Below are 27,875 nucleotides of genomic sequence, written 5' to 3'. Positions count from 1 at the left end.
GACATAAAAGAAATGGGAGCTTTCAGCTCTTTAATGCTATCTATTGCTTCTTTCCAACCCATATAACATCAAATTAATTGGCAATCATAATAGTAACATAATGGTAGCAAACTGATCAGATAATTCAATTCAGAGAAGATAAATTTTATGACACTAATATAGCCCCACAAGGACAGTCTTAAATGTTTCCATCCATCTCATATAATTTGTATAGTCTTTATCAGCAGGATCTGTGTTATCTGCCAGTATACGACTCCACCTAGTTGTGACCAAGGTGGCTTAGTATTTAATTTTTCTTTATGGCTGCCATGGAAAATTCCTCTAAGACCAAAATGCATTCATAAGATTTATTCATCTCTTAATTCAGGTCATTCATGAAATGTTATAACACTTAAGTGAAGACTTCACATCATACCAAACACACCAATGTGATAAGTGTGTCTGAGTCAGATGGAAGCCCTAGGTGTGTTATGCTGCTTCTCTCTGGTATCATGCTAGGAAGCCAGGGCTTCTATGAATCCTCCTTTCGTCTCCATCCTGAAGCCTCTTCACTTTCTGTGAGAGCTGAGCTGTGTGCACACCACTCCACTCTTTCAAGAAGAGCTTTCTCTCAGCCGTTAGTATTTGTCACTGTATTTGCAGTCAGGGTAGCGGTAGGCAAAATGGGAATCGCAAGATTGCAAAGATTTCAAGAGCTCTGTCAACTTTCCAGCGGCATCACTGACTTCCTGGTCTGCTCTGAAGCTGTCTGCACAGAGCCTTAGGAACCTGTCTATTTTCTCCTGAACAGGTTGGAGGAATTTTCCCTTTAGGAGCTTAGGTAGAAGCTCTTGACACACCATGACGAGGCTCTGCTTCTCTCTGACTGAATTACAGGAGGGAAATGCAGACTGGCAGTCCGAAGCCAAACAGCTAAATATGTCTTTATACTCCTGTTGCTCATCAGTCATCTGGAGACCTAATAAAGGCAATAAAAACATTAGTTAGAAATGTATAAATCTTTTATAATCATACATGTTTGTAATTTTGGTAAGAAAATGTCATTTAAAATAGTGTATACCCATGTTAATAATAACCTAGGTTAATTTAGCACCTTTTGTCCCAAAGCACTTTGTAGGCTGTATGTATAGGGTCATTTTCCACACTTCTGAAATGTATAGATGTCTCTGAAAGGTTGATGTGAAAAGAACTCATTGCTACCCCGCAGTGTTTTATAGATGGGGGAGAAGAATAATGCATTCCATTAAAATAGCAGAGGAACTCGAGTACAACGTAAATACTGAGCTGAAACTTGACGTTCCTATAGAAATTGCCACAAGTACTTAAGGCCTCAATTTTCCCTTTCATCCAAAACCAGTAAGACTCAACAAGAGGTGATCTGATTGGAGCTGGACCAATAATGCAAAAGATATATAACTGAATGTTTCACTAGAAGATTTTCACAAAATCAGTATAAATTTGTGACTACACCTCTACCTCGATATAACGCTGTCCTTGGGAGCCAAAAAATCTTACTGCGTTATAGGTGAAACCATGTTATATCGAACTTGCTTTGAGCCACCGGAGTGCTCAGCCCCGCCCCCCGGAGCACTGCTTTACCGCGTTATATCCTAATTCGTGTTATATCGGGTCGTGTTATATCGGGGTAGAGGTGTACTTGAGAATTATGCAGATGACTGCATAAGCTGAATGCATTTTTTTAAGTGTGGGGAAAAAAAGAAAAAAGTGAAATGTGTTAAGTTTATTAGACGAATGCTATTTGCTCAGCTCTAGTTTTGGTGGTGTATTACTTCACAGTTTGCCTGGTGAAAGGCAGAGCTTGAATTGAAGACAAACTGGCAAAAAGGGGTTGTCCTTTGTTAATAATTCTAAAGTCAATGGGATAAAATGGTCTGGAAGGATCTAAAGGATTTGGCCAAATATTTAAAACTGAGATAGGCCTGTAAAGTTTCTGTCTGCAAATTAATTTTTTGTGACACCAATTTTTAAAGAAAGAAGTGGAAGCTGTTGAATATTAGCATTCAAACATTGCCGTGTCGTCCACTGTCGCTAGTCACAGATATTACCAGTGTGTAGCTGTGTAGTGCTACAAACACCGTTCCAATGCTCTTTAATGTAGTGTTAGTCACAGCACCATTTACAGTACCACTGAAAGGTCTGTAACATTCTGAATACAGAGCTAAGCACTGCAGGAGCTGGTTCTGTTTTTATTGGCAGTAAATTTCTCCTCTTGAACTTTTAATTATCCAATTTACCGAGCAATTGTTGATGTTTTAAATAAAACTAGCATAGCTAAATCCTCCTATGACAGATGCTTATTTAGAGATCATACTAAGTACCTTCCTGCTTGTCAATGATTCCCAGTGTGCTGGCATCCCGGATGAACAGAAGCCCATTGTTAAAAATGCCAAATGTGCCAGCATCAACATGGACGAAATAAAAGAAATAGTTCATGTCATTGTTCCTCATGGAATTGACAAGAGAGAGGAGCTGGAGAGCCAGATCTGCCGCCACCTCAGGAGGAGAGCTGTAGAACTCCTTTAAAGGCCTGGTGCTGGCAGTGACAATCAGCCGGCCACAGGACCCCAAATACTTTGGAAATGGCCATCCCTCCGCTTCTGGGAAAATCTGTGGGAAGAGAAGGAAAATAATGGATCTAGTCACTGTAAATACTGAGGTGTGTATGTGGTGATGCACACATACAGAGTCTCCAGGAATATGCAGTAAAGTGTGTGTGTGTGTGTAGTGGGGTGGTCACCCTGCTCTGGTTAGGAATGGGTTAAAAGCAGCCAAGGGAGGCTGGTTGGGGAGTCAATCATAGGTGTGGTTGCACCAAATTAGGACACAGCTGGCCCTGATAAAAGGGTAGGCTGAGAGAGTGGGAGAAGAGACTCTTGCTCCAGCTGGGGAGGAGGGAGGACCAGGCTGCCTGGGAGAGCAAGCAGAGTACCTGAGGCAGAGCAGAGCTGGGGAGCTCTGGCCTGGTGAGTCCCCAGGCTGAGGCCTTGCTAAAGGCCAGGGGAGGTACTAGAGCTGCAGCAGGGCTGGCCTTACCATGAGGCGAACTGAGGCGGCCACCTCAGATGCCAGACTGGGGGTGGGGGCGCCACTAGGACCCAGAGTGTAGAAAATTGTGTCTGCTGCTGGTGCATATGTATTCTCTCTGCTCTAGATGCACAGAGATGGTGGAGTGCTGTGCTGGAGGAAGGAGGGCACAAGAGACATAACAGGCAGGCAGGAGAAAAGGTGAGAGGGAATAACAGAAAGCAGCAGGAGCTGCAGGGAGAGAGAGGAGGAGGAGCCTCTTCTGTACCTGAAGAAAAGTGTAGATCAGAGAAGAGTATGGTAAAGGCGCAAGAAACAGCTGCTGCTGAGTTTAGTTCCTTAAGTCTAGATGATCCAGGACTGGGGACCTACTTGAGCAGTAGCCTGATGGACTTCCTTGTAATACATGGGCCACAGCAAGTGAAAAACTTCATGTCCCCCAAAGACAATGAAAATAGAAGTTTCCATCCAACACATTACTGGCGTGAAATCCCCAGTGGTGATAAAGTGGAGAGGCCATGGGTTATGTACTCAAAAACCCAGAATGCTGCATACTGTTTTTGTTGCAAACTCCTCCTAATGTTCCAGCCACATTGGGTTCTACAGGAACAGAGGACAGGAAGAATCTTGCTAGAAATCTGACATGCCATGAGAAGGCAGCAAATCACCAGAGAGCATTCCATAGGTGGAAAGAGCTTGAGATGAGACTAAGGTTAAAGGCCACCATAGATGATCAGCATCAAGAGAAGATTGCATCAGAGTCTCTTTACTGACAAAATGTTCTGAAAAGGCTCATTGCCATTGTGAGAATGCTTGCTACCCAAAACCTAGCACTGCATGACACTTCAGATCAGCTATATGTGCCAAACAATGGAAAGTTCCTTAAAAGTTGAGCTGATGGCTGAGTTTGATGCTGTACTCCAGGAACATCTAAGAAGAGTCACCTCCCAAGAAATGTACACACACCACTACCTTGGAAAAACAATTCAAAATGAGATCATACAGTTACTGACATCAAAAGTCAAACAGAAGATTGTGGCAGATCTGAAGTCAGCAAGTTATTCTGGACTGCACACCTGACATCAGCCATACGGAACAAATGACTTTAATGGTGTGTTTTGTAACAACAACAGAACCTAGTGAAAATGTCCCTGCAATGGTGACTGTCAGAGAGCATTTTCTAGAATTTATTGACATTGATGATACTACAGGAGCTGGTATGACAAATGTGCTTCTTAAAAAGCTGGAAGATACGGGAATTGCGATAGCTGACATGAGAGGTCAGGGCTACGATAATGGTGCCAACATGAGAGGAAAGAACAGAGGAGTGCAGACACGGATGCGAGAGTTAAACCCTCGAGCTTTTTTTGTCCCATGCAGTTCTCATTCATTGAACTTGGTGGTCACTGATGCAGCATCAGCTTCTAGTGAGGCTGCTGATTTTTTTAATGTAATTCAAAGCATCTCTGTATTTTTCTCTGCATCAACTCATCGATGGCAAATTTTGAAGCAACATCTGGGAGCATCCTCTCTGACACTGAAACCATTGCGTGCCACATGATGGGAAAGTTGAATGGAGGCGATAAAGCCTATCAAACACCAAATTGGGAAGATAGATGGTGCCATAGTTGCCATTACGGAGGATAATGCTATGACAGGAACTGTTCATGGGAGAACAATGGCAGAGGGAAATGGAATCACCAGAAACATACATAACTTCAAATTTCTGTGTGGCTTAGTGTTGTGGCATGACATACTGCTTGAAATAAATGTTGAAAGCAAGAGACTCCAAGGTGTTGACCTTGATATATCTGGAGCAATGGAACAACTGGACAAAGAAAAGTCATACCTACAGTCTTACCGGTCAGATGAGGGATTTCAAAACAGTCTGAAGAGTGCACAGAAGTTGGCAGAGGAACTTCACACTGAAGCTATTCTTCTACCCATTCAAGAATACAAGAGTCACCAAAGAAGACGACATTTTGATTACGAGGCCTGGGATAATCCCATAAGAGACCCCAAACAACAATTCAAAGTTGAATTCTTTAACCAGGTGCTAGATTTTGCAATACAGTCAGCTGAAGAACGTTTCATGCAGCTCAAGGAACACAGCAGTATATTTGGGATGTTGTATGATATTCCAAAACTCCTCACTATATCTGAAGAAGACCTACACCAGCAATGCAGGGCACTAGAGACAGTGTTGACACATGATGACATGCGCAATATTGATGCAAGTGATGTAAGTGATGAACTGAAAGCCCTTTCAAGATACATTTCAGCAGGATCAACTCCAAAGGCTGTTCTGGAATATATGTGCACAAATAAGATGACCACCCTCTTTCCAAATGCTTTTGTTGCTCTGCGCATACTTCTAACACTTCCTGTAACAGTTGCTAGAGGAGAATACAGCTTCTCCAAGCTGAAGTTAATAAAAACATATCTACACTCCACAATGACACAGGAGAGGCTGGTTGGCCTTGCAACCATCTCAACAGAGCATGAGCTGGCCCAGACTGTGGACCTTCAGGAAGCAGTTCAAATCTTTGCAACCAAGAAGGCACGGAAAGCACCACTTTGATTATTCAAACAGATAAACATGCCAGTGTTTACTATGCAGACAAGAAAAGTTACATTTGCTGTTCAAGCGTTTGAAAGTTAAGTGTTACTTAAAATTTGTGAACAAGGCATTTAAAGTTGTTAGTTCTCCTTTATTGGGGTAGGTAGCAGAGCAGTATCATGAGAGGTGTAGAACAGGAAGAAGGCAGAATTGAGACCTTTCAAAGTTTTGGCCCAAGTGAGGGGGCATGGGGGCGTCATTTGAGCTCACCGCCTCAGGTGCCAAAAGGTTGTGGGCTGGCCCTGGGCTGCAGGGAGGCAGCTGGGGCTAGAAAGGCAGCAGGTCCAACCCCCCTTGCCGATGATGAGTGGCCACTTCAGACTGCAGTTTGCCACTAAAGGAAGGGGCTAGATGAGGACTGGCAGTGGGTCACTGAGGCAAGGTGGGCTTAGGGGATTGGGGAGGGGAGACCCAGAGTGTGGGGGCATTGCTGTGGGGCAGCATCCCAAAGCAAGGGGCACCAGGGTCCGGGAGGGATGCGGGCCTTGAAGTGCTAAAAGTGGTGGAGATCAGGAGGAAGCAGGCACGGGTAGCAAGACACCGAGCAGGAGGCGTTCTGAGGCTGGAACTGAGCTAATTCCCAGAGGACCAGCAAGAAGCGCTGTGGTGGTGAGTGCCCACCGTGCTACTCTGTGTGTGTGTGTGTGTGTGTGTGAGAGAGAGAGAGAGAGAGTTTGTATGGTTTCAGGTGAGTGGTGTGACATGGAGAGGCCAGAGAATGGAAAGTGAAAGTGTATTTGGGTGGTGCACTGTCTTTTGCTACATTAGCAGTCTCTGCTGTGAGGGCTCTGATTGCATTAGAGGATTATTGGATTCTTTAAGAAATTGTGTTCTAAACTCATGATTTTTATCAGGAATCTTGCAATTTTGGGGGCTTTCTTAAAGCCTCTAACTGGTGGAATTGTGTTATTACCTGAAAGTTGACTGACTTGTATTTTTTTAGAAAAGAAGTTTCTAGCCCTGATGGCAGCAATGAAACATCTCAAGACAACTAAAAATAACCCCACATTTATTATTTTTAAATATCTCATAAATGTGAAGCCAGTGTAATGATTTGGGGGGGGGGGTCTGATTCCATATTTTTGAACATTTGTGATTGAGAATACTGTGGTCTCATCATAGTGTTGCCAAGTTTTGTTATAATTGGTGTTTCTTCTTAAAAGGCCAGCTCCTGGAGTCATGGGAATAGTTGAGGGCCTTGGCTGTCACTTTTTAAAAATAGTTCCTAGCGCTCATGGTTTAATAGAAAAGCATGAAAATATGACTCCAGTGCACTTTAAAGACTAAACACTGAGAAGCAAATAACAAGAACCCAAAATGTATTATTTTTTTAATCATGACTTTTGGGGCCTGCCTAATGATTTTTGAACATGTGGCATTTGGACAGCAATACCAGATATATGTCTGATGCTACAATATATAGTCAGCACGCGTGCGCATGTACACACATACAATGCTCCTGAGATAAATAGCAATTGCTGCACTATTTGATAAACAGCGGAAGCCTACAATATATTTATCATGCGCCTTTGGCCATATTACTTCATCTCTGCCTGCTAATCCATCTTCCACCCCCAAGACAACTTCCACCATTCCGAAGCCCGGAGCTGTTTCAAACAACTGCTCTTGTTCTTTTAAATCAATCTGCTGCAAAATCAATCTGCTGCTGGTTTCTGTTTTTCATCCCCCAGTGTGGAGTTACTCTCCTAAAATTACCTGGAACTGAGGCCCAGGGATGGGCATGGACCAGCTACAATTTTTGTGTGTCATGAATGTAAAGTCTGAGATCTCATGACCCAGAAGTTTTATACCATTAGAAAAGGGAAACTCAGAACTCTCTGGAAAGGCCAAAATAAAGTCATGACATTTTTAGGCATAGAAAAGCTATTTTTAGGTTATTTTTGGATGGCTCCTGCTGAGCCCCAGGCAGTTGAAGCCATGGTAATTCAGGTATGGGGGGGGGGGGGGAGAGAAATAGTTCACATTTTTCAAAAATGTTCTAAACCATTTATAAAATACTTTCCTGTAGCATCCCCAGAATACATGGCTATGTGATATAGCATAAAGATTCTGTCTGCATTCATAAGGATGGACTCGCCTCTCGCAAGCAATGCAGTTATCATACCACATCGCATCAAGAGGGAATCTCTCTTTCTTAACCTCACAAACCCAAAGGTTTTGGTTAGATTATTACTTTTCAAAAGTAACTTTCTTGCAGGCTTCCTAATGCATTCTGAAATAGGCACTGCAGAGACCGAACTTCTACTTTTGATTAAGCAGAGGTCCTGGTATGCCAGTTCTGTGTTCCTGAACATTATTAAAGGCTGCCGTTCCCTTTTCTGGAAAGACATTTAGGAAATGAAATCTATCCAGAAAGATTTAATTTTTCTTTTGTAAAGTGTTTTTTTTAGCTATTAAATTTTGAAGTGGACTAATGAGCATTGTCGAGATAAAAGTTTACTCTAAATGCTCCCTGGCGTACACCATCATAGTGACCTAGCAGGCTGAGGTAAGCAGATCTCCATGATGACATAAGCAAAGTTTGCTGAGAATGTCAGAGATGATCTGAACATACACCACTGGCAGAGTGAAGAATAAGACAAGGGTCTTTGTGAGTGACCAGGAGCCAGATTTCAGAAGAATTTGGCACCCACTCAACAGCTCCCAGGTAGTGGCAGAATTTCAAAACTGCCCAATATCTGGCCCTTCCCACTGAGAGCAATAGGAGCAGATGGGTACTGAGCATATTTGAAAATCTGGTCCTGGAGTTCAGCCTCAAACTTGCAGTCTGCCCAGATTCTAGAGGTCACTTCTGGGCATGAGTGAGAGTGTGGGACAATGCTGGGAAGGGGTATGGATCTGAGACAGCTGACAAGGATGGGGAGTCAAAAAATAGCCTGTCCCAGGAAGGGTGCTGTAGGAAAAGGGACAATATAGGGGTTGATATGAGTTGGCCATGAGGAGTAGGAAAGAAGTGGACAGTGCTGTGGAGGGGGATCAGAGGTTCCCTCTGAAATGGCTCTTAGGAAGAGGATGATGCTAATCCAAATGTAGCACTGAATTTTGGTTCAGTCCTAGTGTGTCTGATGCATGTAAAAAATGAATATTAATGCAGCATTAAGGCTGAGGAATCACATAGCAGGAATCAACCTTGCGCTAATCCATTAGTCTGGGTCTCTCTGTTTAGATGATAAATTATTTGGAATTTAATGCAATATATTAACAATACAAATGAAACATGACCCACTGGAATTTTGTTAAAAGCAACAGAGGGTCCTGTGGCACCTTTGACTAACAGAAGTATTGGGGGCATAAGCTTTCGTGGGTAAGAACCTCACTTCTTCAGATGCAAGTGAAGAAGTGAGGTTCTTACCCATGAAAGCTTATGCTCCCAATACTTCTGTTAGTCTTAAAGGTTCCACAGGACCCTCTGTTGCTTTTTACAGATTCAGACTAACACGGCTACCCCTCTGATACTGGAATTTTGTTGTTTCCTTGAATTCCAATCCACACAGGTTCTATTGTTAGAGGTGTTGAGCCCCTGCAGGTTTCTCTGCCTTCAAAGGGAGTTTCAAGTGCTCCGCACCTATACACATCAGGCCCAGGTTCTTCAGAGTTGACTTAATTTTTTAGCCTCAATGAGGCACAAGGTCCATAAAGCTTAGCATGATAGTGAAAGAACCTGCTGGGAGTCCTGAGCAAGTGGAGAAGGTCATACTTGAGATTGGTTTCAGGATATTTCACCACAAGGAGAGGCACCATACCTGTAACAGGATGGGATGTGCATTCACTGACAGTGTGTAGAGGAGGCGTAGTTTGTCCCGGTCTGTGAGGTGATCCATGTAGATACTGCCAGCATCTGGCACCTCAGCATAGCGCCGCACTATTCTGTCTAAGAGCCGCTGTGAGGGACAGCGCAGCATTGGACTAGGTAGCCCCTGGGAGGAAAGAACAAAGGTACTTGGGATGACTATACTTGGCAGCTGTAAAAGTTCACAATATTTCAGCCTAGTAGGATCTGCTCTACATGCTATTTGAGAACTCTGCCAGCAGGTTTGTACCAGATCCCCCTTACAGCTACCTTTATAAGGGATTCCTCTCAATTACTGTTAGCAACGTGGAGCAGGTTAGGGATATTCTACAGTAGACTCTTCTTTAAACACTGAACTATGTTGGCTACAATCCCATGTTTCAGACTTTCCCTACGCTATGTATTCATGAAGGTATCTCAAAACGGCACACAGTTTCTGAACCATCCAATCCAACCTGGAGGTCTTGCTCCTGTCTGCCTCTGTGTCAGTACATTGAACTAATTTTGCTTCTAGGGTCTGTGTCCCTCTGTGCAAATCTCTGTAGTAAGTGTTGTTCATTCACTGGTGTTCTCCATCTTTCTGGAGCCCTCTCCCTTCAGTGAGTCACTTCCTTCTTTCAAAGAGCATCTTCCAAGCACATCCTTGTTCACCTTAGCCTATGGCTGATCTTTTTCTATGATATTATTCACTAGGGATGCTAGATAAAATTTAAAAACTCACATATACATATTGTATGTAGGTGCCTGTATAGGATGTATTCTCTTTCTGATAAGGTTTACATATAGGTTTAATATCTTGCTTATACTTGCAGATACCAGCAACAAATGATTCTCAGGTTTATGGATTCATCACATGGTAAGCTGCATTTTCTATATTTGAATATCTGAGTTATAAAAGTACATAAAAAATCTGCAGCTGGTATAAATGACAATGTTTATTTACACTGATGTACTTTGACATAGCTTAATTTTTAAAACACATGCACTTTACTTTGTCAGTTATGGAGAAATGACACGGAGAATTAACTCTGACAGTATCTAAATGTTACTAGTCCTCTTATATTTCTCTCTTCCAGAACAGCATTAGCAAGAAGATATTTATTCTTTGTCTAGCACAAAACTAAGCAGAAAAATGGCAATTCTGTCTTACAGTTCTCTCAGACATGTTATTGCTGACTTCGAGTCACTTTTCCTTTGGAAGAGAAGTGAGGGGGGGGGGGGGAAAGAGCCAAGCAGAATTGTGTTAAATGGTTGATAAGTGGTGACGAAGTTCTCTTGTCGCTGAGAGTGTATGCAAATATTTGCAGCCAAAGTTAGAAATCCCTGCTGCCTACAGGAGTTTGTAATGCAAACGCTGAGACCCATAACTACGTGCTGTCGGAGCAGAAATGGGGATACTTTAATGCAATAAAAAAATGTAATTTCCAACTTCATAGCTCATCCTATTATATGAACTTGGCAAGGTGATCAAAGCTGTTCACTTCCCATGGAATTATTTTTGGGATTTCCTAATTAAAACTGTGACTGGCGCTTTTTCCACTACAAAGATCAGAATCCTATAGCTGCCTCATTCCCACTGCTCAGCAGGGAGCAGATAAGTGAATCTGAAATACAAGTTGGTGTGAACATGCAGGAGTATCCAATGTATGTTTGTCATTAATTTGGGAGCCAGAACACACCCACTTGAGTTAAATGGTCTTCAGACTGCTCATTCATACTTTCTGACTTGAGGCCAGTGCTATTTATGGCATGGAAACAGAATGAACAAGGGTGAGGCTGGAAGCTGAATAGGTGAAATCCTTGTTTCCCACATTGATATCAACAATTAATACAATTTCTTAATATTTTAATTACTTACTAAAGACCTCGGTCCAGCAAAGCACTATTCAGGTAAATAGGCTTCGTTAGCTTCAATAGGTGTACTAACATGCTTAAAGTTTAGCACATCTTAAGTGCTTCACTGGAGTGGGGTCAGCATTTTTAGGGGGAAAGAACAGTGCCATCTCTGTCAAGTATCAGGGGGTAGCCGTGTTAGTCTGTATCTACAAAAACAACAAAGAGTCTGGTGGCACCTTAAAGACTAACAGATTTATTTGGGCATAAGCTTTCGTGAGTAAAAACCTCACTTCTTCGGATGCATGAGTGCCATCTCTGCTGCTGAAAAGAAAATCAATTAAAAAATGTAAATCTAAAATTGTAAAATTGTCAGACAAAATCCACTGACTGGACACACACCTGAAGATCTTGCAATTCAAAGCACTAGAAATAATTGGTTTATCTACAGAATGTCTTAAGTCCCTTGTAATGTCTTCTCACCCTATAAACTAAGGCTATGTCTACACTACAGCCCATGTCGGCATAACTTATGGTGCTTGAGGTGTGAAAAACCACCTCCCTGAGCGACATAAGTTATGCTGACATAAGCACTCCTGTCTGTGCACAGCGGTATGCAGGCAGGAGAGCTTCTCCCACCAACATACTTCTGCTGCGCGTGGAGGTGTTTTTATTATGCCGATGGGAGAACTCTCTCCTGTCGGCATAGAGTGTCTACACAAGATGCACTGCAGTGGCGCAGCTGTATCACTGTACATATAGACATAGCCTAGACATGTCAACTCATTTGACAGCATGTTTGGCGCTGTGTCACAGTGCTTCTCATTTAGTTTGGTTTAAAAAAATCCCACGTTTGTGTCTAATAAGGGACTGACCCAGGTATATCAACTTTCACTCACTTGGAATTTTTTCCTAGTCCATGACATGCAGCGAACAGGGCCGGCTCTAGGCACCAGCAAAACAAGCTGGTGCTTGGGGTGGCACATTTCTAGGGGCAGCGTTCTGGCGCCGGCCATGCCGCCCCTAAAAATGTGCACCAGCTGCCCTAGCTCACCTCCGCTGCTACCGCTCGTGTGCCACGGTGCGTGAAACAGCTGATTCACACACCGCTGCTCGCCCTCCCTCCCAGGCTCTCAAACCTGGGAGGGAGGGGGAGATCCCGAGCAGCTGCTGCATGCAAAACAGCTGATTCGCGTGCTGCTGCTCCCCCTCCCTCCCAGGTTTGAGAGCCTGGGAGGGAGGGGGAGACCCCAAGCAGCCACGGCACGCTTGTTGCTTTTCCCTCTCCCTCCCTCCCTCCCAGGTGTGAGAGCCTGGGGGTAGGAGGCAGGGCTGGGGATTTGGGGAAGGGGCGGAGTTGAGGCGGGGCCGGGGGTGGGGTAAGAAAAAAACGGGGGGGTGGCCAAAATTGGTTTTGCTTAGGGCGGCAAAAATCCTAGTGCCGGCCCTGGCAGCGAATACAAGAATACAAATTTGTGTGTGTGTGTGTGTGTGTGCTTATTTGTGCAAACAGAGCTCTTCCTGACACAGAAGAGACCTCTGCAGCACAACCATCCTGTCTTTATACTATCACAATCACAAAGTACTACCAAACAGTCAAGGAAGGGATAAACTCAATCCCGAATCACTGCCATCTGCAGTTCACACTAAGGAGTGACTGCTATGTATATTATGTGAATTAATACAATTAGAAATGAATCCAGGCTGCAAAAAATTTGAATCTGGATTTCAAACCACCCATAGGTTTTGCATGTTTGAATCTGAGACTTTGGTTCAGCCCATGACGGAGATAGAGGACTATTGCAAAAATCAGGATCTTGTTCCAGCTTCAGATTCCAGCATTATTCTCCACTTAAAGTTCAGGTCTGTTCAGACCTGGAGGTTTGGTTCAGGCACATCTCTAGTAACAAGGCAATAAGTCAAAAAGAGATTGGTCTGGGAGATGGCTGTGGATCAAAAATACTTTCCTACAAAGGACTAGGCATTAGATGAATGAACCACTTGCTGACATTTAATGAGCAAAGTGAGGTTTTAAAGGTTGCTCCTCAGGGGCCAGATACCTAAAGATGGTGGTTATGTGGTGGGAGCTGGACTATCATGCTGATTAACAGCTTCACATTATAACTTATATGTGCAAAATGGGCAAGCTGAAAAACTTGAGGGTTTTTTCTTGTACCTTGATAGTGTTCACATCTTTGGTGCCTCAAGCCTTTTCTTTGCTGTTCTTTGTTGTTAGAATTAGAAATTTGCCCTGCAGGAGATCTCTGCTGAAACTAGCCGACTTTTTTATTGTTCACCTCACACCGAAAAAAACAAGCAGCACGTGATGTGAACTCTGATGCTGAAAGTGATGAATTCTGGAGCTTGAAACACAGACAAAACAGCATGTCGCTATTACTACTGTACAGGCTAATACGTGCAATCCAGTGCTGCACACAAACACAGAGTTAAATCAAGATTGTCTCTGGGGCAAGCATGATTTCAGTACTGAAGCATTTGTAGCTCGCAATAAAGATTTTCAGTGTGGCAGATGAAATAATTATTGTGGCAGGCAGCCCAACTGATAGTTGGGTCAGGCAGGGCAGTCAGTGAAAAGTGAAAAACATTATTTCATGGTCTGTCATTTTGATTCAAGTATGTTAAGGTTTGTCATAATTTTCTGTTCTATAAAAGAAAATTACTTAAGCCCAGTAGTTTCTGTCAGATCTCTTATACATCCAAAGCTACAGGGAGGCTGGTGCAGCCACCAGCTTAGTGACCATAGTTTGATGGGGAATACTGCTACCTTGACTACATCAATAGAACCCCGAGCGTTACGAAAAATGCCAATCACTGAATAGTTCTTGTGTTAAGTGTTTGCAGTTGTTTATCATCTCACAAAACAAAGCATTCACCCCGACATTGATTTGCACTGCAAATACCATACCACTGAAATCACAGCTCAGAGGGGACACACCTCTGGAGCGCTTGCTGTTTAAATCTCAGGAGGGGTATCTGAGAGATCTCCAACCTCCTGCAGCTGAACAGGTCAGAGAAATGCACAGAAAACCCGTCATTCATTTTACAGTGGGACTAAACCAGAAAACCTGGCTCTGAATTTCAAACACCTCACATTTCAGGGATGTTTGGTTCCAGGTTTTTGGTTCAGCCCGTTATAAAGAGTGGCCATTTGCAAAATTTGGATCCACATTTGGATTTTAGGGGAGGTATTTGCAATCTGGGGTATTGGTTTAGGTCCACCTTTACTGAGAATTAAAAGTGAGGGGGAAAACAACTGCACTTCTAAATGAGACCAAGTTTATATTCCATTCAAACTAAGTGATATCAGTTTATGCTAGTCTGCTTCATTTTCAGATTCAAAGACCCATGCAGCTGTGAAAGCTGCAATCTTAGATCAGTGTGTAAGGTGTGTTTTGTTGATTGCAGAGCACCGTGTCCTGCTTTGACTTTCAGGACCAGAAAGGTTTGAAAACTTGCTGAAATTTGCTCAGTGAGTTTGTTCTTGAGTTTGAATGATGCCCTGGCCTTGGCACCAGCAATTTGGCTCTCGGGCATGAGGGAGCCTATGTAAGTTCAGCATTCTCAAATGTGCACAGAGGAAATTCTAGACTGTAGGAGAAAGTAGGCTGCAATGTCAGGGGGCATGCAAACAGAATTCACCGTGTGTTGGGATTTTGTTTCGTGTGACGTGTGTTTGTGACACTGTCCAGCCCAACTGAAATTGGGTTTCAGAGAAATGGAGGAAGTGTGGGAGGAGTGAGGGGGCTTTCTGTAGTGGCAAGAGCCTTTGATAAGACGGGGACCCCTGGGAGAGGAGTAGGAGTTGAATAATTAAACATCTCTATAGCAGATCTCAGGAAGAATTTCTCCATTTTGAAACATACAGGTTTCCTGAGTTCAGTAGATAGATATTTTAAGCACATCAATTTGTTTGGCCATTGATTTAAAGTAATTCTGCCCCACTCTCATGACAGCGCCCAATTTTATACACAACCTCCCATGAAACTTGCTCACCAGACGGGTTTCACCAGCTTGCCCTGCTATACTATATTGGGTTTCCCACCTCAGCACCAGTAAAACGCTCCACACTGCCATCTTGTGGAGAGAGACTGCCTTAATGCACATGGAAAACAATTCATTGCAGGATTTCAAAGGAGACATTCATATAATGCAGCTGATGAAAAAATGTGAATCTTAGATAAAGAGTCTTTTTTGAACATTTGCTGTAACCCCCAGTTGCCTTTCCTTCTTCGTTTTTTATACGACTATTAGATGAAGTACAATATATCTTCCAAAAAGTGGTGTGTAGCCTTTTCCCAAAGAGATGTTCTGTTCCGTCCCAGGTTTATTTTGTCTTCCAGCTCAAATGTGCTCATTTTTCTAGCTGCCAGCTCTGAGAGTCACACTGGGCTCCTTCCACCTTCTTGCCAGTAATAAAGGTTCTGCTCAACCAATTAGCCCCACAGTGACACCTGGGTAACTCTTTTGCTGTCAGTGGTTTGCACAGGTGCCCCTGATCGCAATTTAGTCAACAACCCTGTTACTGATGATGCCTATGGATTTGCAGCTCACTCCGTCTCAACTGTACTTGCTCTGCAGGCTAGCAGGAGTAAAAAGCAGCAGAAACTCCTGATTGCTAGGAGTCAGCAGAGCTGAGTGAATGTGCCCAGGGAGCGGATCTGGTGGGTTACAGGCTGACATTTTTATGAGGTTCATTTTCAAAGCAGATCCCCCGCTTTAGAGAGTGACCCTTTCGAGCCCAAACACTCAGCTGAATGATCCTCCTTCCATCCCAGCCACCAACCCGCTCCTTTCCCTCCTTTTTTAGCAGTCACTACAACCCTTTGCTCAGGGGGTGGGCGGTGTCGGTCTCTTGTCTGAAAGCCATCCTCAGCAAAAGGCAGCACCCTGCCCCTTGGCTGGAGTGGGAACGGCGCCTTCCTCACACACTCTGCAGCAGGTGCTCAGAGCTCAGGGCTTCTCCAGAGCTGGTTTGTTTAAAACCCGCTCCCGCCTTTTCTGCTGTGTGGTTATCAGCTTGCACCATATGCCTTTTATCTCTCTCGTCTTCTCCTCCCTCTCCCTAGTGGCAGTAACCACCCAGCGGCTTCCCTGAAGCTGTGACTGACACACCTGTCTCGCCTCGCTTACCCTGTGACATTTAAGGATTCCAATAAAAAGGCCAGCAAACTTCCTCTTGCATGACACATGTTGCTATAGATGGCCTAGAGATTAAGAAATAGGAATCCTAGTCCGGTGCCTCTGGGCTCCTTCCAGGCCTGTGGAGTGAGTCCTGCAGTGCCCTGGGGTTAGGATGCATGTGCTCTGTCTCCGAGGGAATCTTGGGTGCCCCCTCAATGTGGTGCTTTCTTCTCATGCACGCACAGTGGGATCAGCTGAGAAGGCAGGTGTTTCCTGACCCTCCGGGAGGGAGGGAGTTAGTGGTGACAGAGAATGGTGCTGTCCTCACCAAGGGCTGCTGGATGCTATAAATCCCCTCTCCAGGAGTGGGGGGAAGGCTGACCTTTCAGAGGAAAGAAACAACTGAAAAGCACAGTTTTTTAAAAAGCCTAGTCATTTATCCAGTGACAAGGGGAACAGATCAATAATCATTGTAGCAGGGTTCAGTGCTGGCAACTTTCTTAAAGTCCCAGCTCCTAGAGTCAGGTGATTACACGAGAATCTCTACTTTCTTTGGAGAAAACAAAGTTTCTAGCCCTCATGGTTGCACAAAAAAGCTTGAAAATGTGCCCCTTAAAGCTCAAACCTGGTGGGGGGTGTGTGTATGTTAAAAAAACATTATTATTATTATTTATTATTTATTTTTAAATCTCAGGATTTTGGGGGGCTTGACTCATGGTTTTTTAATGTATGTGGTTTGCCATATTGGGGTGTTCAACAAGTAGATGGCTCAGACAGGATTCCAGTTTGGATCACAGATCAAAGCTTGATCCTGTTTCTCTAAGGGGTCAAATCTGATCCCTGAATTAAAGCACCTCAAACAGTGGGAAGGTTCAGATTTTGAGCCCTTGCAATTAGGGATGTTTGTATCTGGACTTTAGATTCTGCTCCATTATGGGCCAAGTCACAGCCTGGAGAATAGAGACTCGTAAAATCAGCACGTTTCTTAAAAGTTTGCTGCACATCTGTGTTCCCTGCTCACTTTTCATAGTCCCGGTGGTGTCCCAACCTTCCTTCACTTTAAAAACAATCCTAGTTTTAAAGTCTTGGTTGGTTCATTCTACCTCTCCTCCCTGGGCCTTAATCTTGTTCTCTCCAGCCATTCTCCACCAGCACTTCCTGGCAATCATTTCCCGTGGGATGCTTCCTAAGGGGTTGACGGACCAGTAGCGATCAGCAGAGAAGGCAGAATGGAACTGAAGGAGCTTTGTAAAAAGCTGCCAGTTCTAGTCTTGATCATTACAAAAGAAAATTAAAATGGACTGGTTTGGATATTAACCTCTGCTTCATTTTTATGTGGGAATCATCCACGTGGCACTGAAGACACTTTCCCCCTCTTCTTGTGTCCCCACTACAGTGCTCTGAGAGCCTCAAAATCCTATTTCTTGTGGAGCCCTGCAAGCTTAGAGCTTATGCAGCTCCAGTGAGTCACAGTCCTTGATTCTTTATGAAGTTTTAAAAATAAACAAACGAAGCAATCAGAGAGTCCCCCCAGACTCTGTTACAGGAGGTAACTGCAGTAGCTGCCAAATTGGTGTGCTCCTCATTAACAGGACCTTGCATACTCACCTGCACGAGGTCTGGTGTGAGGCGCTTTGCTTTCAGCCACTTTTGGAATCTCTCCGTCTTCCTCAAGACCCGCTCGATGCTGCAGCTTTTTGCCTTGGAAAGGGAAGCACAGATTCTCTTGTCAGCTTGGTCATGCTGGTATTTGGTGGTTAGCCTGGAGATCTCAACCAGCCGCCAGCTTTTGGCATCGTCTGTGTAGTTCCCGGAGTAACTGGGAAGGTAGTCAGGAGGCAGTTTTAAATGAGAAGCAAGCCAGTTGTCAAACCTGCCAAAGCAAAGCAAGTTCCCAGTGGAGACTGTTAATAAACCACATGATGTTGGACAATTCAAGCACAATTTCCAGTTTTCTTATTTAAACTCCAGGGGCTAGAAAAAGGATTTGATCATTTCTAAAATGTTTTAAATTGCAGAGGGGAATGGTGAAAAGGACGCTTTTAGGAGGCCCCACACTTGTTCTAGTACTCCTCTCTCCCCACTCCCCAGACCTGTTGGCAAACGTTATGGAAATTCGTGTGTGTGCGCGTGTGTTGTGTTTTGTTGAACAACAAAAACTCAACCCAGTAACCTTGTATTATGAGCAGCCCTACAAAACTGTGCACATTCAATAGAGGAAAGACACTTCTGGTAACTAAGCAGATTCTCATTTCATGCTTACAGCTGGTACTTACAAACAGTGGAGGAAAATAAGAGTTGTTATAATGCTAGGAATTGGGTAGTAGCCCTTTAAATAGGTTAGGAGCTCTCTAGTAGCCAACCTGTCCTCTAATGCAGAAGCCACCAGAGCCCTGCCAGAGTAGCAGTGTACATATGTAGCTAGGCCTGGTATGGTTTTGTGTAGTTAGTAAACACTGTTATTTGGAACCCAGCTGGGTCCTTGTAGTTTCATCCTCTCATAATGCTGTGCAGAGAACATAGTTGCTACAGTTATACATGATTAAGGTTTAAAGCACCCAAGGATTATGCTGTACTTCAGTGTATGGTGCTGCTGTGGAAAACAAAAGTAAAACTCTAGAGTCTCAAGGTACCTGTGGAAGAACATGTAGGTCTGTAAGTCTGTGTCACTGTCCAATGGTGTTGGTCCCAGGGATATGAGAGACACAAGGTGGGTGAGGTAATACTGGACCAACTTCTGTTGGTGAGAGAGACAAGCTTTTGAGCTGACACAGAGCTCTTCTTCAGGGCTGGCCCAGATCTCTATTATCCCCTCCATTAAAACTGTGCTACAGGAGATTTAATTTGCGCTGCAAAGGCAGCATGGACCTTTCTTTAATATCTCACTGGAAGGATTCAGTGTATCAGCTCCTTGTCGTATTGCTCTTTGGGGCCAAATTTTCAAAACTATGTACCCCAGTGCCATGGGTGCATGTGTAAGTCATCTGTTGCACACAGCCAGTTAGACCCCTTACTAGTGGTGTGTGTGTATATACACAAATATCTGATGTACATGTCTAATTGTGTTATGTGCATTATTAAGCCTCACATATCTTTGATGGCAGCCTTGGATATGAACCCAAATCTGAGTTCAGGTTGTGAACCCACAATCACTTGTCCAGGAATCAGAAGTGTTGCCAGTTGAATGCTTTTTTGTGGACTCCCTGCATTATCACTGCATCACCAGTGTCTCGCTGTTGTCTCATCACTACAATTCCTACTGGGAGTAGTGGTTGTCACTGCTGGTAGCAGAATGGATATGCCCCAGTTGCATTCCAGATATTCCTACTGTTGTGATATCATATGATCGGCCATGCTGCATTGGGTGGTGATTTTATAAAGTAAACAAGTACCTGCTGAGGACTGAACTGGGTTTTTCCACCCAGAGGACAAGGGTATTAAACAGCACCAATTAGTTCCTATTTGAATGGCTAATTAACTGTCTTTGCGCCCCTGTTTTCTTTCCCCCAAAATCGCTGTGATGGTGCGTGTGAAAACGGATAGTGCAGAGGATTCCCCAGCAACCTTGATCCATGCTGTGTGGAGTGGAGGGAACAAAATCTGCAGCAGATGCCACAGCTGGGCCCTCTAGATGGAGAAAAGGACTATGCAGCAGAGCTGGTCAAAACTCAGAGTTTCCGTTCTGTGGGAAATTCTGACATTTTGACCTTTCTTTTCATCCTGAAATGGGAAGAAAAGTCAAAATTTCCCACAAAAAACATTCTGAAATGTTGGGTTGGAAATACAGAAATGTCCTTATTGAAATCACCCGATGAAGCATGCCTGACCACATGGCATCACTTTTCATTCAGGCATGGTTGAACCACTTCATTTTTACTATTCTTCTGTGAGTTTTTTTTATTTTTCTGAATGAGTATTTTCTGACAGAAAACTGTTCCATTGAAAAATTCCAACCCGCTCTATTCTGCTCCCTGCTCGGGGTAGCTGTTTTTCTGCCCTGAGTCTATGGGTCACCCAAGAAAAATGGACAGCCAGAAGAAGGCGGAGCCATGCTAAGTAGCTGGCTTCCCCACCCTCAAATGAGGAAAACCTCCTGAAAACTTAATGTTGCTTGGGACAAAATTAGCACACACTGTGCCCTGGGAGTCTCCTCCACAGCATTACAGGGCACAGCTGGAGTCTGGCAGCTGGTGACAGCCTGGCTACTGGCCCTGCTGTGCTCTCCTACCCAGGGTGGGGTGCCTCCTGGGAGCGTAAAGGGGAATCCTTTCACAAAGTTGGACAGAAGTTGGAGGACTGGGAACCTGACCTTCCCACTTCTTTGGGGGCAGGGAAGTGGGGGGGAGGGGAGTTCTGGATACGCAGCTTCAGTGTAGCCATGGAGATTTTTCACTAACTTGTTCCCCGCCACACAGTATTGCACAGGAGGGGAGCATATGGGCCATGTAATTAGATTCTGGAGATTTTTCTTCTATCAGCCCCCTCAGCCCTGCCCACACACACATTTCATATGTAATAATTTAGGGGCACAGCTGAGTATTTTGCAAGTAACACACTTGAATAATGTGGCTTGAACGCTAACTTTTTGCTAGCCTAATGTCAAACATGCGGTGCCAATAAAAATTTCCTAATTATAATCAGCCCTGAGAGCATTGGAAAGCATTTCCTAATTGCATCCCCACATAAATTAATGTTAATAATTTGAAGCTAAAATAGGATTGGCAAGCGACTCCATTGAGGGTTGGGTGAAATAGATGAAATGACGTTAACAAAATAAAGTAAGTTTGAAAGCTACAGAGGAAACCTTCTTGACTTTCAGTCAGGAAAACAGCACAGAGAAATAATGAAGGAATTAATTAGATTGTCTCTGCTCTAGGATCCTACTTCAAATGTTGGTATATTTAATCCATTTGTGGTTGGTGATTTCTAGAGCTAAGAGAATAATTTGCCGCATAAAGAATTACACCAGAATATTAGCCTTTTTCTCCAGTAAAATTCCCTCATTTTATTGTTTCAGGCAGTGTCATCTTCCCTCCCTGCCCCCACAAAGTAAAGTTTTGCTTTTGTACAAACTTTCACAAGAACTCATTTAAGTTGAGAACATAAGATAGGAAGGGACCTTCTGGACCACTGAGTCCAGTCCCCAGCTGCTGCTACAGGCATACAATCACAGCCATCAAGCTCCATTTTAAAACTACTTAAGTTGGAGTGTGTGAATGCTCACAAAGCAAAGCGCCACTCACCAGCAATGGTTCCATTCAAGATGTGCAATTCAGATTGAGATTGGAGGCTTTTAACCCTCGGCTTCATACATGTTCACTTGGAGTGTATTGGTGCTGTATTCTAGAACCATAGGGTAGAAGGGAGCACAAGAGTCATCTGGTCTAACCCCCTGCCAAGATGCAGGATTTGTTGGGTCTAAACCATCCAAGACAGATGGCTGTCCTATCCAGCCTCCTTTTGAAAACTTCCAGTGAAGGAGCTTCCACAACCTCCCTAGGCGTCTGTTCCATTGCCCTACTGTTCTGACAATTAGGAAGTTTTTCCTGAGATTCAATCTAAATCTGCTCTGCTGTAGTTTGAACCCACTGCCTCTTGTCCTGCCCTCTGTGGCAAGAGAGAACAACTTTTCTCCATCTTTTTTATGGCAACCTTTCAAGTATTTGAAGACCGCTATCATGTCCCTTCCTTAATCCCCTCTTTTCCAAACTGAACATACCCAGGTCCTTCAGCCTTTGCTCACATGGCTTGCATTCCATCCCTTTGATCATCTTTGTCATTCACCTCTGGATCCTTTCCAGTTTCTCTACATCCTTTCTATACATTGGTGACCAAAATTGGACACAGCACTCCAGCTGAGGCCTAACCAGTGCCGAGTAGAGCAGTACTATCACCTCTCGTGACTTGCATGCTATGCCTCTGTTAATGCAACCTAAAACTGCATTTGCTTTTTTTTTTGGCAACAGCATCACATTACTGACTCATGTTGAAGTTGTGATCCACCCCAACTGCCAGATCCTTCTCCAAGTCAGTTATCCCCCAATCTGTACTTGTGCATTTGGTTTTTCTTCCCTAAGTGTAGCAGCTTACATTTGTCTTTGTTGAATTTCATTTTGTTTTCTACAGCCCAGTTCTCCAATTTATCAAGCTCCCTCTGAATTTTAGCTCTATCCTTCAAACTGTTGGCAACCTCTCCCCTTGCCCCACGGCTTTGCGTCTTCTGCAAGTTTGATCAGTGTGCTCTCTATTCCTACACCCAGGTCATTAATAAAGATATTAAAGAACACTGGACCCAGAACACATCCCTGTGGGACCGCACTTGAGACCTCCCTCCACTCTGACATCATTCCATTAATAGTTACTCTTTGTTTGTGGTTGTTTAACCAATTATGTATCCACTTAATGGTAGTTCCACTGAGCCTGCATTTCTCCAGCTCACTTATAAGAATGTCATGTGGGACTGTGTCAAAAGCCTTGCTGAAGTTCAGGTATATTATGTCCATTGCATGCCCCCTATCCAGCAAACCAGTTACCCTGTCAAAGAAGGAAATCAAGCTGGTTTGTTTTTAGTAAATCCATGCTAGCTGCAAGTGATTACCCCTTCATCCTCCAGGTACTTGCTCACTGAATATCTTGTACATTGCTCTAGTAGCTTCCTGGGTAATAAAATCTGGTTGACTGATTTATAGTTTCTGGCTTCTCCTTTCCCCCCCCTTTTAAAAATGGGCACTACATTAGCCCTTCTCCAGTCTTCTGGGACCTCTCCTGTCATCCATGAGTTTGCAAATATTATTGACAATGGCTACGAGATTTCTTCAGCTAGTTCCTTCAGTACCCTCAGGTGAATAGAATTAGGCCCCCCAGACTTGAATTCATTCAAATTGGTCAGAAGATCTCTGATGTGTTCTTTACTTATCCCAATCTGCATCCTTTCCCCTTTATTGTCTATGGTAACTAGACGAGTCATCTGGTCACATGTTTTTTGTGAGAAGACTGAAGTAAAGTAGGTATTGAGCAGCTCTGCCTTCCTATCATCTTCCGTTACCAGCTCTCCTTCTCCACTGAGCAGCAGACCCACACCATCCCTGATCTTTCTTTCTGTCTGACGTATTTGAAGAACCCCTTCTTGTCTCTAACATTCCTTTCCAACTGTAACTCATTCTTTGCCTTGGTTTTCCTGATTTTGTTCCTAGACGCTCACGCTGTTCCCATGTATACTTCCTTGGTGACATGCCTCTCCTTCCATTCCCTGTATCTGGCTGGCCTTGTCAAATGTCATGGCTTAAACAAACACTAACCTTTTCCCCACAGTTGTTCAGCTGTGGTTAGTTAACACAAGATTCTAACCAGAGGCGTACTTAGAAAGATTAGCATTAGAGGTGGAGTTTGGCTGGAACTTGAGTGTTCTAAACCCTTATGCTTGTAGGGCTTGAGGTTCAGGGAAATGTGGAATCTAAACTTGGTCTATGTTAGGGATTTTTGTCAAATATGAAATCAAATCTCCATCTGTACCTCAAATCCTCCATCAATACGCAGTCCCATTGTGCGAGGCGCTGCACAAACACAGAAGGACATAAGCCCTGCCTCAGACAGTACTCAATACATGCTAACACAGCCACAATTGGCAGTCATTTTTTTTAAATTTTGAGCCCGGGTGTGCTTTGTGATTTGAATAATTCAAATATGCATGTGCATTGGACATGGTGCCCAAAGGATCATACAGATATAGTTAAATGGCTGCCTCTTCAACTGAGCAATATACAGGCGCCTGAAGTCCAATACTGATCATTAGTTTGAGTACGAACGAATGAAAGGTTCCTTAGCAAATCTTAAGGCACAGTAACACAATTCTGGGGAATCTGACTTTGTTTTAAGTACTCCTGTTTTTGGCATCATGTATAGCCAGCACACCGATGGCATAATGTACTTTTCAGTTATAAAGTTTCATCAGTGCGTGGGACCACACTAATAAGTTGCTTGTCTAGAATGCCTTTCTGCTGAGGATCTGAAAGTGCTTTTCAAATTAATTAAGCCTTTCAACATACTTGGCAGGCAGGGATTAGTACGTTCATTACAGACAGATCCATTTAGGCAAAGCTAGGTTAAGTGACTAGCACAAGACCAAGCTGTGAATCAGTAGCAGTGCTGGGAAGAAAACTCAGGCATCCTGTTTCCCATCCTCATGCACAGATCACATTTCCTTGATGGTTAATCCAGCGTGCAGGCAGGCAGTAGCTCCCCAGACTGATGGAAAAAATGACCTAAGCATGCTGTAACTGAAATACATACATTGCTTCGCTGATGGTGCTGTATAGCTTATATATATGGGGTGGGGTGGGGGGGGAGATTTTCAAAAGCACCTAAAAGATTTAGGAGCACAAGTCCCATTGACAGTCTCCCCCCGTTACTCCTAAGAATAGCATTCCTGTGTTGGAAATTAGTTACAGGACTAGACTGCAGCTAGGTGTTCAAAAAACCTTGTGTGTAGGAAGCCAAGTGGAGTGGCAGTGTTAACCACTGCAGAAAAAAAAATGTTTAAAGCTAATCAGAGTTTTACATTTAAATGTTTGTTCTTTTCAAAATGCTCCCAACACAAACATGCCTTGTTACCACTTTGCAGCACTGAATTGAACAAACTGTAACTACCACAGAGAATTTAGTAATTTTTGCTTCACTACTTTTAGCGAGACAAAACCCCCCTTGGCAAGCCAGCAATGAACTCCTCCTTTAAAGAATAGACACCACGCCACTTATAGATTTACAGCAGGCTCATAGGAGAAGAGCTTTGACATTATGGAGCCTCCATATAGTTCTCAAAGGCAAAGTGGAGAGTGAAAATGCCAGTTACAACTCTGCTTAGGCACCTCTATGGTAGACTGTTCAGGAGAAGAAGGTGTGAGTGCATTGCCAGCCCTCTATTCCTATTACTACTAATAACCCAGAGGAGTAAAGCAAATGTGTAGAACTCCTTTGACAGGCTACACAGCTGAGCAATCTTGTACTAAGGTACCAACTGGGCTGTCACACAAATATCTAGAGCTTACGCATGCTTAACCTGCTACAGGCAGTGCTGGTCTTAAAAGGGGTGCATGGGAAACTGTTCTGGCCCCTCATACCAACATTCTCTGTCCCCCGAGGTTGTGGAGGGGCAATTACTAATACTCCCACCCCAATGGCTGCAGAGTGCCAATGCTATTACTAACACATAGGTTTAGAGTGTGGGTGCTGGTGGTGGCCTGTGAGCTACAGGCGGTCAGACTGGAATCTGGTGGTCCCTTCCGGCCTTAAACGCTGTATGTCTGTGTGTGTGGAAGAGGCAGAACAGTCTCCATGTGATTGTCCAGCCTTAGTACCGGATTAATGATCTGTGTATCTGCAGGTTGGAGTGCTCCTCGTACATTCTAAGACCTGCTGGTGTTATCCTAGGGGCCAGACCCTCAGCTGATGCAAATCAACATTACTTCATTGAAATCAATGTGGCTATGCTGCTTTAGGCCAGCTGTGGATCTAGCCATATGTATTGTACATTCTCTCTCTGCTTTTTGGAGCAGAGACCCTACTTCATTTGTTAACTGCCTATCACAATGGGGCATGGTCCTTGTGGGGCCTGCTCTGCCCTACTTTAGTACAAATAATTGGACAGTATGGCTCCTTTCTGCTACTCTTACATCGAGTAGTACATTATTCTGCTTGTGGTCCCATTAAATTAATGGAGATATCCTATCTCCTAGAACTGGAAGGGACCTTGAAGGTCATCCATTCCAGTCCAGTCCCCTGCCTTCACTAGCAGGACCAAGTACTGATTTTGCCCCAGATCCCTAAGTGGCCCCCTCAAGGACTGAACTCGCAATCCTGGGTTTAGCAGGCCAATGCTCAAACCACTGAGCTATCCCTCCCCCATTGACTTGCTGTGTTAGGGGCTAGTCAATGCAGGAATGCCAGACTGATTAGGATTGTAAGCTCTTCAGGGCAGGGACCATCTGTTTGTTGTGTTCGAACAGCACCTTTCGCAGTGGGGCCTTTCACCATTACCACAGGGCAAATAAGCATCATCGATGATCCTATAGCATTGCTAAACCTGTCTGAGAAAAATCCTTATGGTTTTACTATAGCGCATTTTCTATAATAGCTTAAAGATAAAAACAGTAATTTGTCTAGCATTACTACACTTATATTACTGTATTAAAACTACAATTTTACTACAATAATTCCTCCACACCTGGGGCTCTTAGATCTATAAAAGAGAGAGTGCTTATAAATCATAATAAAAACAATAAACCTTTCCCCTGTAAATCTCCTTTTTTTCTCCTCCTCTACCATAGTTACATTTTTTCCTAGTGTCATATGGTGTGTTATGCTTTTGAGCCTGAAAATTGTAAGATCAATCTGATAACTGCTTGGGTGCATGTTTAATTCATCTAAACATATGTGCAATATCTGCAGTTGTCCTCAAGTTCTTAATGAAAACTCCAGCTGCAATTGTCCCTGATGTGCAGAAGTACCTGTTGTCTTTGTGCTTGCAGATTTATATCTTGGTTGAACTTAACTAACAGGTGCATGAAAATCTATATATTTCATGTGATACATATGGTGCTAACATTTCAAAAATGTAGCTCTTAATGTTTATGCCATGTTTACAGTGACTCAGTGCAGTCTATCAATAGCTTAAATTTGTAAAGACAAATCCTCTTTGGTCAGCTGCTTAGCAGAAAATAATTCCATAGACAGCTAAGTAAACTGGCATACTATTTCTCCCCCCTCCCCCCACCCCCACTATCCACTTGAATTGGTTCAATGCCAACTTATCAGCAGAAAGTTAAAGTTTAGAAATTTTACTTACTTTACTTCAAAAATCATATTCAGGGCTCAAATCTGGTGGTGATTGTGTCGTCTTAAATATACTAATATACATTATTTATAATAACTTGACACTGTAATGGAAACCTGGGGATAAGTTACATTTTGAGGAGTTTTTCACTAAAGTACTTGGAAATGTTAACAGTCAATTTTCATGTTACTATGCAGAATGTTTTCAAAATTATTGTGCTGAGTTTCTGACCTTATTTCTTCTTTAAAGAATTTCTTGCAAATCGATGTTCCGATGCAGGCATTACATTTATCGAGTCCCAGGAAAGTCCGGCCAAAACTGTAGCTGGGTTTGACATGGGGCACAGAAGAAGGAAAAACTGTTGCTTCTAAGAAAGGAGTCCAGCTCACGGTCAAAAACTGAAGCAGTATCAATAAACCTAGAATATTAGAGCAAAGGTAATACATCCAGCACCCCATCTATGGTAGCTGCAAGCTCTGCCTTTTTTGATGCTATCCCACCCTTCACTCTTTGTGCTTTAGATGATCTCAGTTTGCCATTGTGAGTCCCTAAACACCGAGAGAGGGTCTTGGTCCATGAGATCCAGAAACTGTCCC

At 43.5% G+C, this 27,875-nt stretch overlaps 1 protein-coding gene across 4 annotated transcripts; it reads right to left on the bottom strand.

Moving 5' to 3' along the window:
* Positions 1-27,875, bottom strand: DIPK2B (divergent protein kinase domain 2B). 4 transcript variants are annotated; one of them, XM_054016478.1, is made up of 5 exons: positions 27,511-27,875; positions 18,060-18,324; positions 9,430-9,603; positions 2,340-2,628; positions 1-958 (listed from the first exon to the last, which is right to left on the bottom strand). In XM_054016478.1, the coding sequence occupies exons 1-5, from the start codon at positions 27,735-27,737 to the stop codon at positions 618-620; spliced, it is 1,296 nt and encodes a 431-aa protein (XP_053872453.1). In that variant the 5' UTR covers positions 27,738-27,875; the 3' UTR covers positions 1-617. The 4 variants fall into 4 exon arrangements, with proteins under 4 accessions (XP_053872453.1, XP_053872454.1, XP_053872456.1 ...); XM_054016479.1 differs by having other exon boundaries at positions 18,060-18,270; XM_054016481.1 differs by lacking the exon at positions 27,511-27,875 and adding an exon at positions 27,292-27,503.

This window comes from Malaclemys terrapin, chromosome 1, assembly GCF_027887155.1.
Source record: "Malaclemys terrapin pileata isolate rMalTer1 chromosome 1, rMalTer1.hap1, whole genome shotgun sequence".
Classification (NCBI taxonomy): Eukaryota; Metazoa; Chordata; order Testudines; family Emydidae; genus Malaclemys; species Malaclemys terrapin.
Note: the sequence above shows the minus strand (reverse complement) of the source record. Positions and strands in the feature narration are given on the sequence as shown.

Coding starts and splice junctions, on each gene's coding strand:
- DIPK2B (XM_054016478.1), bottom strand. CDS start 27,737: ATGGGGTGCTGGATGTATTACCTTTGCTCTAATATTCTAGGTTTATTG. Junction 9,604..18,059: donor TCACACCAGACCTCGTGCAG/GTGAGTATGCAA, acceptor CTTTCCTCCCAG/GGGCTACCTAGTCCAATGCT. Junction 2,629..9,429: donor CACATCCCATCCTGTTACAG/GTATGGTGCCTC, acceptor CTCTTCCCACAG/ATTTTCCCAGAAGCGGAGGG.